The sequence below is a fragment of the Populus trichocarpa genome, chromosome 9 (genome assembly GCF_000002775.5).
Source record: "Populus trichocarpa isolate Nisqually-1 chromosome 9, P.trichocarpa_v4.1, whole genome shotgun sequence".
Classification (NCBI taxonomy): Eukaryota; Viridiplantae; Streptophyta; class Magnoliopsida; order Malpighiales; family Salicaceae; genus Populus; species Populus trichocarpa.
In genome coordinates, this window is record NC_037293.2 from 1,624,944 (window position 1) to 1,646,361 (window position 21,418).

The 21,418-nt window shown below is 32.9% G+C and overlaps 2 protein-coding genes across 3 annotated transcripts; one reads left to right on the forward strand and one right to left on the reverse strand.

Moving 5' to 3' along the window:
* The first annotated feature begins 1,059 nt into the window (after positions 1-1,059).
* On the forward strand, positions 1,060-4,135 carry LOC7463309 (uncharacterized). Of its 2 annotated transcripts, XM_002314259.4 has the most exons (4): positions 1,060-1,249; positions 2,673-2,881; positions 3,476-3,624; positions 3,755-4,135. In XM_002314259.4, the coding sequence occupies exons 1-4, from the start codon at positions 1,204-1,206 to the stop codon at positions 3,840-3,842; spliced, it is 492 nt and encodes a 163-aa protein (XP_002314295.3). In that variant the 5' UTR covers positions 1,060-1,203; the 3' UTR covers positions 3,843-4,135. The 2 variants fall into 2 exon arrangements, with proteins under 2 accessions (XP_002314295.3, XP_006378951.3); XM_006378889.3 differs by having other exon boundaries at positions 1,093-1,249; positions 3,476-4,135.
* Positions 4,136-5,828: 1,693 nt separating this feature from the next.
* LOC7463308 (high-affinity nitrate transporter 2.1) lies at positions 5,829-7,992 on the reverse strand. Its single transcript, XM_002313493.4, has 3 exons — positions 7,076-7,992; positions 6,855-6,970; positions 5,829-6,762 (listed from the first exon to the last, which is right to left on the reverse strand). The coding sequence occupies exons 1-3, from the start codon at positions 7,883-7,885 to the stop codon at positions 6,096-6,098; spliced, it is 1,593 nt and encodes a 530-aa protein (XP_002313529.4). The 5' UTR covers positions 7,886-7,992; the 3' UTR covers positions 5,829-6,095.
* Between the last annotated feature and the right edge of the window lie 13,426 nt (positions 7,993-21,418).

Consider the following 21,418-nt stretch of genomic DNA (forward strand, 5'->3'; position numbering starts at 1 on the left):
TGACAAGTACTTTATTAGGAAAAATTGCAATTAAATTTAATTTTGAAACATTAATTTCAAGGAAAACTGATGATAATATGGATATCCCATTAAAAATGCCAAGACAAGAGATAGATTTCATTTTACCTTTCAGATATATTCTTAATAATTGAAAGAAAAAAAGCTCAATTTCTTGACACCCAGATTTCGGACAAAATATACGCTGCTGGAGTATATACTGTAGAGTGTAGAGTAATGAATCATCACAAGTCAACCTTACATCCCATTTTGCCTTGTGCTCCGCGTGGGGTCTTCTGATTGGCCACATGGCCTAATACCAGTAATAAATGGGTTTCTGCCACGTTGGGCCTTTGATCTGTTTAAAGCCGGCCTGGTGAGGGGTTTCAACGACCAATTCTTGTTGAGTTGTGTAATATTGAACTAACATTGAAGATATGAACAAGTTGAAGGAGTCTTGATTTGATGTGCTATTTGCTCTTCTTAATTAAGATATCTTAACTACTAACATTAATTATCAACTTAATTAGACACATTCAAAAAGAAAAAGAAAATTAAGAACCTTAACTAATAAGTACTGTTTTTTGTGTGGTAAAAGTAGTAGCCTGTTTTAAGTTTAACGTGGGTGTTCGGACCAGCTTGCGTGCACCTCGACTAATTCCACGGGCCCTGAAGTTAACGACCATGTAAGCCTCTAGTGGCCATTATATGAGCAATCACAGGGTTTGAACCTGAGACCACTGAGAGAGCAAACCTCTTAATCTCAAGCTCTTATTACTGGGCCACCACCTAGATGGTTCTGTTTTAAGTCTTCTTATTCATTATAGGACTTGTAAGATCATTTATTACTCAATGCTTGTATTAATAGTTAGAATGATATGCTTTACCAAACATTAAATAAGAGTTTATTCCAGCTTAAATAAATAGTACTGTTTGTTTTTATATTTTAAAAGTATTTCTGAAAAAAATTAGATCATTGCTATATATATATATATATATATATATATATATATATATATATAAAATCAATTGTCTTTGAAAAAAGAAAAAAATTAAGATAGTTTTGGTTAAAAAAAATAAATATGGCAATAGTGAAATTAGTTAGAACACCAAGGGCCGATATGAAAAATTGGATTGACATATAGCTAAGATAAGAGAACTTTCAGTTGTTTCTGTTACTTGAGGAACCCTTTCCTTAATTTGGAGATGGAGTTAGCAGTGCACGCTTTGTCATTCACCTCCTTCTCCAAGAGTAAGTACTTCAGCTAAGCTCTGTCCTGATATTAATATACAACTCTAATTGCTCTACCTGTAGCTGTTTTTGTAGTTACAAGTTGCTGTAACTTTTGAAGGTAGTTGACAAGTAGTGTCTTACAATTATGAGAAGCTCATTAATGAAATAAACCCATTAAAGATATGGCCATGGAGGCTTTTATGAGGTGGCTGTTTCTTCTCTTACTTGTATTTTCAGCATCATTTTGATGAGGGTTACGTTATTTACGTTAAACTTTATGAAGGAAGGTCCTTGTTGTAATGGCTTCTATTACTTGTCTTTGGTTTTTAAAGCTAATTAGAGTTGTTGTGGCTGTTATAGAAAACCCCAGAAAGGGGGGCACTGGATTTAATGTTGAGTGCTTGAAGAGGTTTCTATAATTTGATGGGTAGAATGAATGACATCTTTTTTCTTGGTTCTGTTTGAAATACACAACATGAATTCTTGGTTAAGTATTAGGTGTGCTAAAATGCAGAACAAGAAATGCTTGCTTTGATTGCTGAAAGTTGTTGTGGGTTTGCATTTATGTTGCTTCGAGATAAGAGCTTCAATGGGGGTTTTTAGTCCCACTTTCTGGAGTCTAATGGCTACATGAATAATTTGTTGATTCTTTTAGGATTGTGCATTTGGGTTGTTGCTAGTGGAGGTTTGGACTTTGATGAGGGTTGTGGTTTAATATCACTGTCATCTAGGGGTTGGAAGGGAAAGTGCCTTTAATTGGCTGGCCACTGGCCAGAATTTATACTTCAATAATTCAATCAAATAAATACAGACAAGTTGGAATAAAGATTTTTCTCATTTGGGTTAATTCTAGCTGTGGTTTTAATACCTGTTGTTGTTCAGACACCAACATTGTAATTTTATACCTTTTGTAGTTCAGTATGTCTTGTAATAAACCCTTTTATCCTTTTGAGCTAATAAACTGTCTTTAAGGCTTTACCCTTTTGAGCCTCTTATAGAATGAACTCCCCGAATCTAATTGATTCCATGTATTAACAGTACCCTATCAGCATTAGTTCTATAAAGTAAATAGGATTGAATATGGTTTCCCTGGATTTTTGTTGTAGCGAAAACTTTGTGAAGCGATTTGCTGTTTCTTTATCCTGAACGACACAGATCTCTTAGATATTAATGATGATGGAAATCAGTTGCAAGTACTGTTCTTGGATATCAATGTTGATATTGAGTCTGTAGTGGTAAAGGCTCTCCTGGTGATAGTGATAGCATTAAAACACCAAGTACAATAAAACTAATTTGTAAGAAACCTCCATTAAAAGAGAAGAAGCTATGTCCAGTCATTTGAAATTATCATTCTGAATTTCCATTTGTATTTTTAGATTAAATAGTAAATAATATTTGGGGATTGGGGTGCTTGTTGATTATCTTTTATCTTGTGAAACAGACAGGGAGTCCAAGCTTCAAGGTCGTACTATACCAGATCCCGCTACTTGTTCTTCAATTGATGTGAAATTACAAGAACAAGGGAGAAAAACATCCACAGTATGCTATTCTCTACCAGAGACAGCTGCCTCTGTGGCAATTGCTGCTACAGCTGTGGGTGCTGCAATTACCCTTCTAGTGAGAAGAAACAAACCATCCGAGGCAGATGAGGTACATGTTTAATATAGAATGGAAAATGGTTGTATTTGGGAAAGAACATCAAAAATAGGATGTCACCATAGATTACTGAGGAAAATAGTCAAGTTTTTGTAAACATGAATTATCAGCGAAACTATCTGAGTAAAAACACACCATACTGTGCATGATTACTTGCTAAAAGCATGATATTTAACCATGCTTTATTTTCACGTTCAGTGAGTCACTTTCATGCCTATGAGAATTGTATTCAAATGGATCTCTTCAGTCAAAATAAGATAGAGATGTTACTTTAGTTGGGCAGCTGGGGAAAGAATCTTATACAATGCATTATTTAACCATCAGGGTAATATTTGATTGCTTTATCACTCATTAAATTTGTTTAGACGCTTCTTCAGTTTCCCTAGTACCTTTCTTTCAATACTTGTTTCATCAGATTCGCAAACTAACCACAGTATGCTATGCTTGTTCAGCAGTTTTAAATTTTTAACAAGCAATGCACATTTAATTGCTGCCGCACCCACTGTTTCAGTGCCCCTACCAGCTACTGCCTTCTTCTTTTTTATCTATATATGCCTGAGTTATCTCATGCACCTTTTTATAATGCAGATTCCACTCAAAACATGTGAAGATTGTGGTGGTTCTGGTATATGTTCTGAATGCAGTGGTGAAGGGTTTGTTCTTAAGAAACTGTCAGAAGAGAGTGCTGAGAGAGCAAGATTGAGTGCAAAGAACATGGCCACTCGATATACAGCAGGGTACATTTTAAGTCTCTCTCTCAATCTCTATCTTTGGCATACACAGGCACTTGCGCGCCCACACATGCACACACACAGAAACAGCACAATCTTCATCGTAGGATTGATACAACGAGGTACACCTTTTCAGGCTTCCAAAGAAGTGGAGCTACTGTACGAAGTGCTCCTCTGCCCGATCTTGTAGTGCTTGTGGTGGCAGTGGAAAGTTGAACTATTAATTTCATGCTACATCTCTTTGCTTCTAATTAATATTGGTAATCTAAGCTGCTTCAATGCCTAATTCTGAAAGAATACAAGGAACTCACGGTCAATGAAATTGGAAGTGAGTTCATTTTTTTCCCCTGTACAATCCACCTTGCGAGTAATGTGTGTATCTTAGTGTCAATTCCACCTTTCTCATTGGGATTTTGCACAAGTATGATCTGTTATGTATTGAACCAATTGGTGATCAATATTTTTTATGTAGTAGTATTTTTCCTTGCTAATATCACACAAGTTTGCTTCTGAACTATCACATTATGAATTTTGAGGTAATGAATTTTTCCTTTTGTTGTATGCTTGGGTTTTAAACTGATCACAGTACGCACCAAGTTAAGCAATCAATGCATACTCTTTATGGTTACTATACAATGTGAGCTTTGCTAATTAGGATTAAAGGTTATGAGAGTCTCCAAGGGGCGTAGCGTGATGGCAAAGAGCTTGAGATCTGCACAGCAGGTCTCGAGTTCGAGTTAGGGCATGCACCTCTTGTAAGAGCCTGGGACAGCCGGGGTTTTACTCGCTCACCTGGGCCCACAAAGTGCGCTTTCCGGAGGGTGGGGTTTCCTCGAATAAAAAAAAAAAAAAGTTATGAGAGCGAAGAGAATGAAGCTTGTTGCATTAGTTCTATGAGAAAGTTCCAAAGTCCTTGTTTCAGAACCACTTTGTATTTGGTGAACCTTTAGGAGAAGTAAAAGGAGTTTAGGAGAAATAGATGCAACCTTCAGTTGAGTTGCAACCATTGGAAAATGTTGTTGCTACACTGCCACCCTCAATAGCTATGGATGTAGCTTTTCTAACAAGAGCAAAGCAAGAGGAGTTTTTATGGAATTTTGGAGGTTAAAACACTTTGATTGTGGATTTGTATGCAGATCTCTTTCATTGATAAACGTATTTCCGACAAAAAGATGATCAGAGAGTAGCATCATTAGTCTTTGGAGGTTTTTGCACGTAATTTCTCACCAAAGAAATGTTCTAGAAATCAAGAGATTCATTTCTGTCAAAGCATGTTGGTCCTGCCTCTATGTTTAAATTTTATTTCCAACAGTGCCTCTATCCTTCTATACTAAAAGGTTCAAATTCAATATCGGATTAACTTGAATTTATCTGTAAGCTATTACTTGTTTTTTCTCCTAATAGAATTTTCTTGATCCATTCATGTATACAGCTCTTAAGGCTCTATACTTAGAAGAGAAATTCAATAGCAATTTCCATTGAGCTAACAATTTTACAACAGCCCTAATCTGTTATTTTGGATGTGAATAGAATTTGATCACTAATATTTTGAGACAATGCCAAGTGATATTTTATCAAATGAAGTAGCTAGCATGTACTATGAGCATTTTTATGCTTTTTTGCTTGTTTCGGAATTGATGGTTGGACACTGCAACGAAGAGTGTGTTTCTTCTGTGGTGCACAATTCCTGTCCATGTCTGGGAATGGAATAACCTAGATATATAGCTCCACTTCGAATCTTTTCTTTTTGATTTTGTCCTGAATGGCAATCGAATATTCAAGATTCTGCTTGATACCCTAAATCTCGCATCATGCAATGCACTTCTTCGAGATACTAAAATGTATTTGAATTGCCTTTTGCTATATATTTATTTATCAAATCCAAGAAAATCCATTTGAAGTTCATTTGGCTTATGATTTTGTCATATGTTCAGTGATCATTTATCATCTGCATGGTGGTTCTACTTTATTATATATTTTCTTCTATCATTTTAAAAACATCAATGACATCATGATGGTTTAGCCTTTTTTTTATTTGCCGTGCAACTTCAGTAACTAGAGCCAAGTCAACTCCTCCACAAATACAGGAAATGATTGAACATCTCCACAATATGATATTAGCTTAAATTCCTCACTTTATAATGCCATTTCCCATCATTCTTGGTTAAGCCTCGGGGTTGTGAGTTCGTTTAATTCCATAGCTTCAGAAGTCAAACAAATAATTTTGTAGATACGAAATGAAGGTGCTTGAAGATACCAGGCTTAAACCTACATATCAGGATCCATGGCATGGCGTGGATACCTTTAACTTAGATTCCAGCTGATAATTGAAATCTAGTCTACAAAGGGTCGAAAAAACAAGAAGAATACCGTAACAAACATAATGATGGATTTATTTCAAAGCCTTTTTCACTCCAAAAACAGCATCGTTCTTGATATTGCCGTTTGCACTATAGAAGCATGGCCAACGCTTTGATCTACACACGGTTTGGTGTGGTACTTGGTGGTGTTGGTGCAGAGGCAATGCGCTTGCCACGTTCAGATCGGCTGTTCTCCGCAAACTTGAGGCTTTTCTGGTGCATGCCCCTTTGCTTCTCGTCCTCATCCCACTCTGATGCATAATAGGATTCTTCTGTTGACTTCACTACGTCTTTAGAAGGCGGAAAGAACATGCCGCCCCATTGTGGGAAGTAAACCAATGTCACAGGGAGAGTGCAGCCGCAAATCATGACACCCATCCAGGATAGACCTGCAGCTGTGGACAAACTTGAGCTCGAAAAGAATACTAGTTGTGTCAATCCGGACCCAAAATTTCCACCTGCACCAGTTAGGCCGGATATGATTCCCAATGATCTTCGAGAAATAAAGGGAATGATACCAAAAGTTGCTCCACAAGCAGCTTGAGCTCCAATAGAGAAGAGAATCATAGCGGTGACAGCAAGGGGAAGTGAATTAGCTCGACCGAGCCAAATACAGAAAACTCCTCCAAGTGTTTGTAAAATCCAGAGCACCCATAACCTGCCTCTCATCCCGAAGTACCTTGCTGCTACATCAGAAGAATATCCACCAAAGGGACGAGCTACAAGGTTAGCCATACCAAAGGTAGCAGCAATGACACCTGCTGTGTGAAGCTTTAGATCGAACCTATTAAATATGTCAACATAACTTTTGATCAGTCAACATATCATATGAGACGACAGGGTGAAGATGCATACCATGATTAGTTCGAGAATCACCTGTCATAGAAGTACTCGGCGATAACATTGTCGGTGGATAACTCAACTCCCATGGAGTAGCCATAGAGAAGGACAAAGATCCAGGTCCTATAGTTTGTAACAGCATACCAGAGTACCTGAACAAGAGATAAAACACATTGAATAATTAAGATTTAATGTTTGTTTTTTACTTTGAGGTATGAGCTTTAATGGAGAGTGGGTAAGAACTTAAAGAAACTGACCTTGGAGAACTTATCTTTAGCAACATCACCCTTCTTCTTTAGGGCACCGAGATTCCCATCAGGCAAGTCTTGGCCTAGATTCAAGACCAAGATTCCCATGATAATATGAAGCCATCCTGGGAAAAAAAATGCTATCCTCCAAGCACTGAATGAAGTTGAACCAGCTCGCTTAATGAGCTCGTAGACCAAGGGCATTACGAGCTGAGTTGCCCCTCCACCCATATTGCCCCAACCGGCTGCGGTTCCATTGACAAGTCCTATAATCTTGCTGTTAAACATTGTGCTCATCCAGTACTGGCATGACACAAACGTTGCAAGAGAGAATCCAATCATGAAACGGACTGCTAGGTATCCTCCAGCTGAGTTCACAAACGACATGCAAAACACAGTTGGGGCTGAGAGCATGATCAGAAACGCACACCCATATCGCGGCCCTAAGAGGTCACAAACAGCACCCATTACAAGCCTAGAGAAGATGCTTCCAGAGACAGAAGCAACCCCAGCATTACCAATGTCACTTTTGGTTAAATTGAGGTTGTCCCGAATGATAGGAACAAGGGGTGCTGCAGCAAAAGTGGAGACAAAACAAGTGAAGAAGGATATCCAAGAAAGGTGAAATGTTCTCATATGAGGGTTAGCAAAAGAGAAAATCTTGAACACTTTGGCCTTGTGCTCAGAATCAACTGGCAAGGCAAAATTTGCTGTTGTATCTGTGGGGACTGTAGGAGAGGCAACCGAAAAGGCAAAGGTTTGTTCTTTGCCTGTCACTCCATGCATGGAACTACCCGGGGAACCCTCAACGTCAGCCATTCCCTTCCTCTATTCTCTGCAAAACCGGATTGTGATAGGAGTTTCAGACTAGGGAAGTTCAAAAGGCTAAGACTTAGAAGGTAGTACGTATATTTGCTTTTGTTGTGAGAAGTGAAGTCGGGTTCTGTAGTATTTATATTAAAGTTTCTGTTGACATTGTAAAACCCTGAATAAGCTAGTGGAGATTCCTTGACTGTTGTGATAGTCTTGGGCCATTCCTATTTGAATAAACAAAAAGAAAAAAAAGAAAAGAACTCTTCCTCGCATCTCAACTTGCTGTGACTTCAGACTTGGAGGGCCTCGTCGTGTAGCTCAAAGATCACCATGTCCTTTCAGAATTAGCCGTAATTTTCAGAACCATTAAGACGGCCTCCACGATTCTGATTATTTGTACAGCTATCTTGCTTAAGGTAAGATAGTTGTTGTAATCACGTTGACTAGCATTCCGCAGTTCATAGAGCCATCTCTTTGTTTCAGAGTGGTTAGTTTGAAAACGAAGGTGATTTAAGTTTTTGAATGAGTTGACAAAACGTAACATTAATCTTTGTGAAGTTAATCGGGATACTTGATGTAGATGTGCTTATGTTATCAAGTGTCATCATTTTCAAAGATTAGCCCTTGCAGAGTGATGAGGAATAGGGCCACCGCCTTAATTAAAATGACTTTGTGATTATCATTGCTGTGAACGCAACTAGTAAGCCAAGGCGTCTCATTTGGCAACGGCAACGGCAACGCCATGGAAGCTTGGAGATTTTGCGTTACTTCTTGAAAGTTGAAGAGAGATGATCATATATGCACACCATTTAGTGAGATATATATGCAGAAAAATATTACATTCGCCTATGTTGACGCAAGGTATACGAAAAAAATAAAAAACGTTTCATCAAGATCTAGGTTACTGCCATAAAAATTAGTAGAGAAAACTTTGTTCTAATATATTCTAAAATTTAATAATTTTAAAATTATTCTTAAAAACAATATACAAATTATTTAAATAGTAGCTAAATTGACATATTCTATAAAGAAAAACTAAACTAAAAATAACAAAGAAAAAAAAAATCCAACAAATAACAATAGAAATTTTGAAATAATAATTTTTAAACCTAATTTGGAGATATTCCCGACATTAGCTAATGCTAGTGAGCCCGGCATTAGCTAATGCTAACGAGCTAATCTCATAAGAAATAGAGCTTGTAGAATGTGCTGATTAAATTTCAGGCTAATCTAACAATTAAATTAAAAATTATATATTTTTTTTTAGAAAGCTCGTTTAACACGTGACTTCTTCTTTGATTTGGTCTTGTTCATCTACGTTATAAGTGTGTTTACAAAACATTCAACATCACATATATCCCTAGATATACTTTTTTGGTTTTGGATTGTGATTTTTATTTTATCATGACCTTTTGCTTGTTGTCTGATGTATCCATATATGCCTTATGGTTCTGTTCTTAGAAAAGATCCACCAATAAAACTTTTCATTGGATTATAAAATTTGAATTAGATAACCATAGAAAGTTTTATGATATCTATCTGATAATTAGATTAATTGAAAGAAACTTAGAAAATAAGAGTTACTAACACATATAAAAGAAGGAACATGCACACAAGATTAACTCTACAAGCAAGTATAACAAGCCACATATTATGGACTTGAGATCGTGAAAGTAACTTTGAAAGACGGAAGGTTATCAATAGTTAACAAGAAGTTAGTAGAGAACCCTGAAATGTGAGAGATAATTGGTAGTTGACATTACTGTATAAGGTGAATTACAGGGAAGATCATCATCAATATTTCAACAAAAAACTCAAATCACTACATCATAGTTTTATCAAGTTCCCAGGACCTTTTAAACCTGAAACCAGTAGATAATAGCTTGTAAGCGATAACTCTGTAGGTGATATAATAGTAGGCGATAACTTTGTACGCGATAACCAAATAGACTTGCAGTTTTCTTTGTAATCAGTAGGCTTATAATTTTAATTCAATAAACCAAAAATAATAAAAAGATATTTCATTATCTAGAAGTTTCAATTCGTGGATGTACTCAGAGTATGAATTACTTTATGAATTTAAGTATTTCTTACCTATCCTAAGTTATTGAGTTTACTTTATATTTAAGTTGTTTTAATTATTTGATTACTTTTTTAGTTAAACTATTATATGTGGAAGCGGATCTAATCATATTGATACTCATATAAATCTGTAATATAAATTTGGAATTACATGAGTAAATAATCTAGGGTTCAAATCGGTTAACTTAAAACTTTAATCTTAAGTTTCAAAGTCTTCTTAATTGAAGTAGACACAAAAAAACTTACATTATACAATGTCTTACACTTACAATTTGATTTCTGAAAAAGGGGATTATATGGGAGTGAAATACGCTCTAGCATACTCAAGTTTGAGTCATAAGTCTAAAACTAAGCAATAGATATAGATACCATTGAGTTGTTATTTTGCTTTCACAAACCAAAGAGTAAATTGGTTTTTCAAATATCTCTTAGTACAATATCGTCAAACTATAATATTCATCACTTGAAGACCATACAAAATAAAAAGAAAGAAGTCATGAGCCTCTTGTAACATTAAAAAGTTGAGGTATGAAACAAGAAAAAAAATGCATTATTATCCAATGTCATCTTCACTTAACATCTTAAGCTTTTGGGTTGAGATGATTCTTTGATATGGTATTAGAGCCTTGATGGCCAAGTAGTCACGAGTTCGAATCTCACAATCTCTATTTATTTGATAAAAATCAAGCACAAGGTGATGTGGGTCTATGCGAGTTTCAAACCCAAAGGGCTTTTACTTGAGGGGGTGCGTTAAAGAATAATATAAATAATATCTTGGAACTTCACCTAACAACTTAAGCTATTAGGCTGAGATAGTTTTTTGACATGGTATCAGAGCCTTGATGACCAAGCGGTCATGAGTTCGAATCTCACTATCCTCATTTATTTGATAAAAATTAAGCACAAGGTAGTGTAAGTCTGTGCAAGTTTCAAGCTCAAAGAGCTTTCACTTGAGGTGGTGTGTTATAGAATAATATAAATCATATCTTGGAACCTCACTTAACAGCTTAAGCTATTGGGTTGAGGTAATGTTTTGATATCCATAGCTCACCACTGAACTTCTTCTCTAGAGTTATAGTAAGTTGTGCTGTTCAAAACTCACAAATAAAATTAGAAAAGTGAGGAAAATATATTTAGTTTATAAACATACAATAATAAGGATATGAAAATTTTGAAGCATCACAAAACGACTAGCATGTACTAGTAAAAAATGAGGTGATTAGCAACCACTTAATCTGTTGTAGATAAAACTAAATCCATTGCTTATAAAAATTAGTAACAAAATCAATAATAAAAAAATATCAAATGCAGATTTGTGATTGCTGATTTAACAATAACAATTTTTTCATTATTGATAAATCAACAACGAAATCAAGAACTAAAAATCCATTGCTAATTAGCGACAAAAAAGTTATTGCTGATTTATGAGTAGTAAAAAATCCATTGCATATCAGCAATGAAAAATCCGTTTTTAGTATCAATTTTTTTTATTTAATTCGTATCAATTTTTGTATTAATTCATATAATTGTTTTTCATCATTTATTAAAATCCATTGCTATAGCTATTTTAAATCAATTAATAATAATTTTAACAATACAATCCTAAACAAGGTCTAACAAACACAATCTTAGCATGCATACCAGTGTATAAGATTAAACAAACTAAAAAAAAGGTACTTACTTGTTGAAATATTTTAAATTGATCAAGCTTTATTGTTGTCAATAATTAATTCTTTATTCTTGAGACTTTATTGCTCCTCACTTGGTGCTAAATGACTTTTTTAATGAGCCTTTCAGGATTTCAACAACACTATTTTGTTTAGGTGCACTCCTAAACAAAGGTCTAATGAAAAAAATAAAATAATACTTAATTATCCATCTACAAATACTGAACCTAAGCTCTAGATAGTGATAAAATTTAGAGAGGAAACAAAACTTTAAAACTAGAAGAGCAATGTTGGAAAACTAGGTGAAAAAAAGTGTCAAATTCTATCAAAACAATGCGAAATTCACAAACTCCAAACACTATTCTTCAAACCCCTTTTATAAATAATTTTAGGAACCAAAAGATGATGAAATTTCTCTATTAACAACTCTAGTCACCCTTCTTAAAAGAAGAATTAAACCTGAATATTTTTGGATTCAAATCAAATATTGTTTGAGCTAAAAAATCTGTTCAAATTATATAGAAATAGTTATAGGAAACTGATCAAATTCTTCAATTCATGGGTCAGACAAATCAATGGGCTTAGAGAAATAATTCTTCATGGACCAAGCCTAGGATGAAATTTCAGTTGACAAAAATAATCTTTTAGCCCAAGAAATTATTTTATAATAAACCAAAACCCAAGCACTGGATTGGCTTGAGGACGGGATGGGTCGATGTGTACACACCTATAAGTTTAACCGAAATCCATTTTTCTTAGGTCCTTTCCCTTTTAAAAACTTGGGTGCCTTTTGGATCCAATAATAACTTTTCACCTCCCACTAAATAAGCCAAAAAAACTTGTTTATTTTCAATGTGGTATAAAGGTTTTAGAGAGTTTTGAGTTCTATCAAAATATATCAATCAAGGGTTATTTGATATGAATTTCTCATTTACCTATAATTTATTTAAATCATGTTAATGTTTTATATTAAAGAGTTCGTATTAGATATTAAATTCCTACAAAGTTTTAACCCAAAAAGTGAGTGCACTTTTTATTTGGCCTTAAATGTGTCTATTAACCATTTTCTTAAACATTTTTTCCAACAAGTTGTCCTACCATATAGTTTAACATACTATAAGTTTATAGAGTTTGAACTATTAACAACAATGTTATGGTAAATTGGTGATTGATAGGCCAAAAGGTTGAAAGCCTAAAAAAAGAAAAAGAAGAAAAAGAAAAGGATGCTACAATAAGTAAGCTATAAGCAAAGGATCTCTTCGATCAGAATGAACAACAAATAAAGCGGTTCGGTCAATAAGGGTTTCACTAGAGGTATGGTGGGGCTTAACTTAAAACACAAAATGGAAAGCAAATTGTCTAGTAAGGTTAAATGGATCTTGGCTCAAAGGACATAGTCATATTTGGTGGTCTTCAACCGAAATAACAAATCAGGAAACAAAGTTTTCCTATCAAGTATGGTAGATCTCGACCCAAACTCTAATGTGTAGCGAAACACGCCTACTTATTCGTTGCAGAGCTATGCTTTGTTAGTGTAGTGCCATAACCTCCTAATACTTAGCAATGTGCACTTGCTTCTATATTGCAAAGCTATTAATATGGTGCTTATACATGAATTATTAATGTAGTGCCTACTTGTATTGTCAATGGCTATCATACGCTGACCTGTCTCGCTAATAACTATCACCAACAATAAGTACTAGGAGTGTTAAAAAAAATCGACCAATCAATTAAATCGAAAAAAATCAAGAAACAATTAACCTAAAAAACCAAAAAGATAGAAAAAACTGAATAAATCGATTAAAAAAATCACTCAGTCTGGTTCGATTTTGGTTTCAAAAAGCTTAAGCCAATTAAATCGGACCAAACCGGACTGGTTCAATTGAATCTAAATATGAATTAAAAAAACAAGGTATAAAAAAAATCATTCCTAACCCTAAATCATTTTATCCCTTTCCAGATGCCCTTTCTCCCCTCTGCTTTTCTCTATCGTTTTCCCTCATGTTAACCTAACATTAAATCCTTTTTTTGATTTTTGACACCACACCTTTCCACCTCCTCCTACCATCACTCTCTGGTCTCCCATATGACAACGTCATCCACAACCTTCACTTCACTCCTATTATCAACCACCGACAACAACCCACATACTAAGAACTAGTTTTAGTTTTCCAAGCTCGACCTATATCCTTTCATTTAAATGGAGTCCTTTTCTATTGAGTGGAAATCAATAAAAATTCTGAGATTGAAGTCGCTCTTTAATTGAGTAGCAAGCAACCTAAAGAGAAGAGCAAGGCGTAAAATAGAAAAAGAGTGTAGAGCAAGTTAAAAAGAAAAGGTCTAAATTGTTGCGTTTAATAGTTTATAGACCTCATTCGATGTGGAGAGCAAGGATTGCTTCTTTTTTGGTGGTTGTAATGGCTCCACATGCGTTTGCAAATCTAAGTATTTCTCTCAACTTTGGTTCATCCTGAAAATAAAAGTATCATGTAATGTTAGAGATAATAATCCAAGATCTCAGTTTATTTCATCAGTCCCACTTACTGATATGCATAAGCTATGTGAGAAATGAAGGAATTAGAGTGCTTTGGTACAATGACAGCAGCAAAAACGAGCCCATTTAATTGGTTTCTGGTTTTTAATGTTAAAAAACCAACCCGAACCACACAAAATTGGTTCAGTTTGAACCGGTTCTTGGTTCGGTTTGAGTTATAATAACAAGGAATACTATTTTCCAGTTCGGTTGAATTTTTAGGTTAAAACCAGACTAAGTCGGACCGTGAACACCCCTAGTAAGTGCGGTGCCTATCTTATCCAGTATGAAGCCTACAATCCTCAACTAATCACTAAGTGATAAATTCTTCACTTTATAATTGATTGTTGTATACCTGTCTCTCAAAGGAATTTTTATTTTTATTTTTATAAAGACCAACTTAGAAAACTATGACGAACATACACACAAATCCGAGAGAACACATATAAAATGTTTGAAGTAGCTTGGAGCTTATAATACAAAACAATGATGTTATGTGTAAGGCTTTTTCGACAACATTTCATGGATTTGCTCGGGCGTGGTAACATAGTCTAGAGCCTAGCTTTATTTTTAACTTTCATGATCTCCATGCCAAACTGATCTTTCACTTCAGCACTAGCATATTAGCTTAAAATAGCATATCTCAAAAGGCTTAACGAGGAAATGTTCATTGTGGAAAGTCTACTAGAATCCATTTTCACTAAAGATCTGATCAGTACGGTTTACAACTTTTCTTTATAGGGATGCTTGTGCACTCTTCCCAATCAAACTTTTCTCAAAGTGAAACAAGCAATGAAAAACCATATTCAAATTAAAAGAACCAGTTATCTTTGGTTTTACAAAAAAAAAAAGATTCTCCAAAGTACCATCGATCTCTTAGCAGCCCAAAACAACCTAAAGGAATACAAATGAATCCATTTGTGATAAATTGATATTTCTTAAGCTCATAACCACATTCCTGACCACCACACATACTAAGGTATTGACTACTATTAAAGGAAAATAATTTGTGTAATATCCCTTTTTTTAATGAATAGTGATTCAAACTTATGTAACCTCAATAAATTTTGTTTCTTTTATCACGATAACAGGCAAGATACCGAGAACTGTTATGCTAAAAAAAATGAAGATATAAAGATTAATTTTTAGGGGTTATCTCTAGTAGTTTATAAAGAAGAAAATGTAACCCGAATAGAAAGGAAAAAAAGGTTAGTGGATCTCATAATACGTTGCTTAAGATCAAATAATCTCTAGAAATTATATCTCTACTTACATGATAAAATCTTTTAAACTTTTCAATAAAAATAATAGTTTCTCTTATTATTCTTTGTATATTTGTTTTTCATGGTATTGCTTATCTCTATATTTCTAAACAAAATTTTCATGTCTTTAATAAAATCTCTATATTTTTAAAAGAAATCTCCTAAACATTAATCATGATATTTTTTCATTTATTTTTCATTTTCATTAGCACAATTCTTATCATGAAATGTCATTCACAATCATAAAATGTTCTTTATTTTAGGTAAAATTATTCTTCTTATAGAACACTCTTAATTTGACTCAAATGTCAAAACTACTTGTGGAAACCAGAAAGTCTATGAAAATACTATATGTTTCTCCCATGTCGACCCCTTAAAAAACAACTAGAGAAGTAAAATGTGTCTCGTGCTGCTGTCTTGACTAGACTTTTTTTTTTTACAATTGATGCTCTTATATGCCTAACCATCATAGCACACAACTAAGTGTTCTACGAATTCATGAGAGATATTCATAAGTATTTAAAAATGCATACAATATCAAATAATGGATGGGTAACTAATGATCTAAAAAGTTGCCTTAAATAAAAAAACAAGAAGAAAAAGACCAAACAATTTGTTGTCTAGTCAACATTGTTGTCTGGTCAAACTGGATAGCAAGGAAGTTATTCAGTTAGACTGGATAGTAAGAAGCTATTAACTAGACTAGACAACAACCAAATCTATTTAGTTAAACCAGATAAAAAAGGTTGCACTAAGGATGTGGAAGGCCTTGGCCCAAAACACTAAAACAAAGAACATGTTGTCTAATTAGGTTTAATGGATCTTGACCAGACATACATAATAATTTATTATTTGGTATGGTTTGGTGGATCTCGACTTAAATACCAAATTAGATATTAAAGTTATCTAGTCAAGTTTGGTGGACCTTAGCTCAAACTCCTAACATGCATCAACACATGCCTACTTCCTTGTTACAAAGCTATGCCTTACAAGTGTGGCATCATAACCTCCTAACATGTAGAAATGCCCATCTATTTCTCTATTACAGAGCTATCAATGTGGTATTTACTAACACACGAATTGATAGTGAGGCGCATACCTGTCTCACAAATGACTATCACACGCTTGTCTCACCAATAACTATCAGCAATGGTAAATATGACACTTGTATTATCTAGTATGACATGTACACTCGTCAACTCATTTTATAGATCATCTGTAATTATTCATCATGATTAGTCTAGTATAGTATATCTACAACTCTATGCTCAATAGGGTAATTTCATGTGACTGAAGTTTATAAATGCCCCTTGTCATTAGATAACCACACACAACACACAATAATCATAACATACACTTTTCTATACTTTTCGTTCTTATTTTCTTTACTATACAATATTTTTCTCCAATAGTTTACTAACTTAAGCATTAGAGGATCTCATATTCTGATAGAGGATTGTTGTTGCAAAAGTTCAAGGACCAGTCCAACTAAATTTAATAAAATTTCCTTCGAAGATCATTGCACTAGTTATGGAAAGACTTAATTAAATTTGAAGTTTTCCCTGACTTCATTAGTAATGAATAATTTGACCATTTGTAGTGGTTCAATAGATGTAATTTGATGCATGTGACTATTATTTATGTTCTAAAACTGAACCATGCAAATTATTGGGTTTGCTTTAGAAAACATCAATTTTTTTTTGCTTGTGTCATTCAAGAAAACTAGGTTTTTGGCATATACAATGTTATTCAATAATTTTATAATACTGTTTATAGTTTTTAATCAATTATTTTAAATTATTTATTAGTAAAATATTTTAGTATTTAATAAATTAAAATATTGTTTGGTTTTTAAAATCCAAAATGTTTTATATAAAGCTTGGTAATTTGTTATTCATTTAGTTTATTTGATTTATAAAATATATAAATAAACTTTAATTGTATTAAAATAAAAGTGTAGATATACAATAGTTAGTAGTTAAGATACATGCACATACACACATATTTATTGCATGCATGTATATGAATGTTTATAATTAAATCTTTTACAAATAATATTGAATTAAAGTTTTATATCAATTTATTCACCAATATTTTAGAAATAAAACATATATTTTTAGTATTATATATTAATATAATAAATAAAAAGACAAAGATAGTTTTATTATAATGTATATAGATAACAATTATCAGACTTTATTTCAAAAATAAAATTACAACTTAGGATTTTGATGAAATAACTCTATTTCTATCTTTTTATGCTTTCTCCTGCATCATTGTTAGTGTAAAGGGTTTTGAAACTCTAAAAATGGAGGCATTTGTATGGCTAATCATTCTCATGAAGATGAGTATTAGTTATTTTCTTCGTACTAAAGGTATCATCAGTGCAACAAGGAACATTGGTCCTCTTGTTCTGATCCTAATGAGACCGTTTCTCATATTTTCATTCATTACCATAAAATTTGGTCTATATGGTGTCACATTCTATATTGATGGGGATTGGGTAAATAACGCCTAGCTCTACTAAGAAAATTATACAGCGATGTGGCTGTTATGCTTATGGGAATATACTGTGAAAACTATGGTTTTTAATCTTGTTTGTTGTACTTTAGTCTATTAGGACAAAAAAATAAATAAAAAACTAAAAGTATAAACTAAACAAAGATTAGAAATTAAACTAGTTACATGACCCGCGCGATGCTGCGGGTTAATTTTTTTTTTGCATAAATAAAATAAAAAAAACTAAGATCTAAAAATATTAGGTTTTTCTGTAAAGTTATATCCAAGAGTCTTGGGTTTGACTGCAACGCCTGACCCAAAAGTAATATTTATAGTATTAATAATAAAATTAAACTTTCATGACCTAAGTTTAAGTGAGTTTGACTGCAACATCAGACCCAATAGCCTTGGATGTGGGTCTGGTTGTAAGGTCGTGTCATAAAAGTGTGATAATTAAATAGATTAATGAAAAAAAAAAACAAAAAAAAAACCATCAGGAAGAAAAAAAACTAATGAAGAAAAAGAAAAAAAATCTGAATTAACCGGGTTAACCCTTCAAACCAGGTTAACTCGTCAAACCTGGGATTCGCGTCATGAAAATTTGATAACTAAATAGAAAAAAATTGACGGGTTAACTGGGTTAAACCATCAAACCAGGTTAACCCGTCAAGCCCAGGATACGTGTCATGAAAGTCTGATAATTAAATAGAAAGAAATTTAACATTAACAAACTAAACTAAATGAAAAAAATTAATTAAAAAGAAAAAAAGGAAAAAAAAATAATTCCGGGTTAACTCGTCAAACTTAGGATCCATGTCATGAAAATCTGATAACTAAATAAATTATTTTTTAACATTAACGAACTAAATTAAAAAAAAATTATTAAAAAAAAAACACAGAAAAAAACAATTTTTAAAAGAAAAACAAAAAAAAAACAAAAAAAATTAAAAAAAAAGAAAAAAAAACAGCTCAGAGTATTTTAGTATATGTTATTATTATTATATTATTATAAGTATAATTATAATATATAAGTTATATTATTATAATTATAATTATAATATACAAGTATAGGCGGGCGTGGGAAAGCTACAGTGCTTTCCCCACGCCTTTTAGAGTATTACTTATTAATTATAATATATAAGTTATATTATTATAATTATAATTATAATATATAAGTACAGGCGAGCGTTGGGAAAGCTATAATGTTTTATTACTTAATAAAACCATAATATTGTTTTCAAATCTAATAAACTAGACAGGATATCATATATGTTTAGGTTGTATATAAAGCATGTAATTTTTATTTGATCAAGCTAAACTAGTAAAGATATCAAAACATCCTAGTAAGCATACTATGCATATATGAAAATATAAGATAATTGATTAAGCATAAAAGATCCTAGCATATATACTATTATATAAGAAATTAAAAAATATTTAAAGAAAACTAGTGTAAGTGCAAGATGCTTACTTGTTGAAGACTTTAAAACCAGAAACAAATAGTAGCCTGTTGTTGTCAACGATTGATTCTTTGTCCTTCAGATTTATTACTTGTCACTTGGTGCAAACGAATTTATGCAATCCACATTTTAGGATTCTAATAACTAGACTTTTGAAGTATACATTTGCTTTAAAAGTCAACATTTGCTTTAAAAGTCAACGAACCTAATGGAAATTGAACTCAAAAGCTCCTTACAAGGACAAGAACTTAAACTCTAGAATGCAGAAAATAAAAAGACAAGATAGTAGAGATGAAGGCTAGAGATGTGCAACAAAAGTGTACATAACATCTCTCATTCCTCTCCTATTTATACTGATATTTGTAACCAAACTGGTGAAGATTACCGTAATTAATTCATGTTGTTTTATTGTAATTACCCACCATAAAAAGAATACATTTCTCTTTTGAAAAACATGTTTAGAAAGAAGAAGAAAATTAAGTGTTTAGACTCTCTTTATTCATGGACTAGATATACATAAATGGGCTGGCAAGATGGCAAAAAATAATGACCAAAAAATTATTTTATAATAAATCTACATCTAAGTTCAAAACAGGTTAGCAAAAAACAAATCTAGGTCCTAGGGCTCGTTCCCATGCCCATGTTCATGCTCGAACCCAAGCCAAGCACGAGTGTGTGGGTTAAACCCATACTACCTTGCCATGAGTCATTTATGACTCTTTAATTTTTCAATATAAACTATAAAAACATCTCATTTCTTTTCTATGTGGGATAAAAGGTATTGAGTTTCACAAAATTATGCTAACTTAGGGTCTTTTAAGATTGATTTCTCATTTACTTATAATTTTTTTTAATCATGTTAATATTTCATGTTAATAAGATTTTATTAGAGAACAATTTTCAATAAAGTTTTAATCTAAAAGTTAGTGGATTTCACTTTAAATTTAACCTCAGATCCCATTAACCATGTTTTCTAAAAATAAATTTCAACAATGATCTCTTGTAAAGTTTTGATACGTGTGTCTTTTTTGTCAAATTCAGCTCGAATTTGTCCTCTCATCTCTTGGAACAATCCTCTAGGTGATTTTTTTTATAAACTAGCCAAGAAATTCAAGAATTGGTAGGTTTTGAGGGATATTAATGATTTTATTATTGTATTTTCCATAACTAACCTCTAAAAAAAAAGTCTAATAAAATAAAAGTGTTAAAAAATAATTATATTTTAGAATATTATATGATAGTATAATTTTTTGAATTAAGTGTTTCTTTGATATAATATCAAATCTGATTACATTAACTAGAAAAGTGTTGATTTACCATGGAGATTGCAGTATGAATTTAACGCCATTTTTACTTTGGTTAGGAATTTAAAATCTGTTTGTTTTAAAAGAACATTTTTAAAGAAGAGGAGGAGATAACCATTCATTTAGCTAAAGGTGGCCTATGTAGACAAGATGAATTTCTATCGTGCATGGTTGTAAACTTTAATTGTTCCCATTCTTTAGCACTCTTGATGGATATGATTATATTATCGATATTCATAAAAATATATTTAAGGAGTTTCTTCACTTTTCTTTTCTTAAAAATATATAGTTATTTTAGATATAATCATGGATTACAATCATGTACTACCTTTAATTAGTTCTCACAAATACCAACTAAAGAGAGCCTCCAACAGTACCAGCCATTAAGCCACAGCTGCAAGTAAATTTTATGATAATATATAGCAACCGCCAAAAAAAAAAAACAAAAATTCTTATGGTTGATCTAGTTTTTGCTTGATTAATTTCACAAGGGAGGTATGGATGTTCCTGACTTTTGGTATCATTTATATTTAAATAAGCCTGGTCAACTTTTCCACCTAATAATCGAGAATCTGCTTAGTATTTAATTTATTTCTCATATTCCATTTGATTATAGAATGCCACGTGTAGATAATCGCAGGCCATATAGAACTTTCATGCATGTTTGGACATTGAGATCTGCATTTGTGGTGTTCTTAATATATTGATTCCATCACAACTACCACTCATGGA

Coding starts and splice junctions, on each gene's coding strand:
- LOC7463309 (XM_006378889.3), top strand. CDS start 1,204: ATGGAGTTAGCAGTGCACGCTTTGTCATTCACCTCCTTCTCCAAGA. Junction 1,250..2,672: donor ATTCACCTCCTTCTCCAAGA/GTAAGTACTTCA, acceptor CTTGTGAAACAG/ACAGGGAGTCCAAGCTTCAA. Junction 2,882..3,475: donor AACCATCCGAGGCAGATGAG/GTACATGTTTAA, acceptor TTTATAATGCAG/ATTCCACTCAAAACATGTGA.
- LOC7463308 (XM_002313493.4), bottom strand. CDS start 7,885: ATGGCTGACGTTGAGGGTTCCCCGGGTAGTTCCATGCATGGAGTGACA. Junction 6,971..7,075: donor CTAAAGATAAGTTCTCCAAG/GTCAGTTTCTTT, acceptor TCTCTTGTTCAG/GTACTCTGGTATGCTGTTAC. Junction 6,763..6,854: donor GCCGAGTACTTCTATGACAG/GTGATTCTCGAA, acceptor CATATTTAATAG/GTTCGATCTAAAGCTTCACA.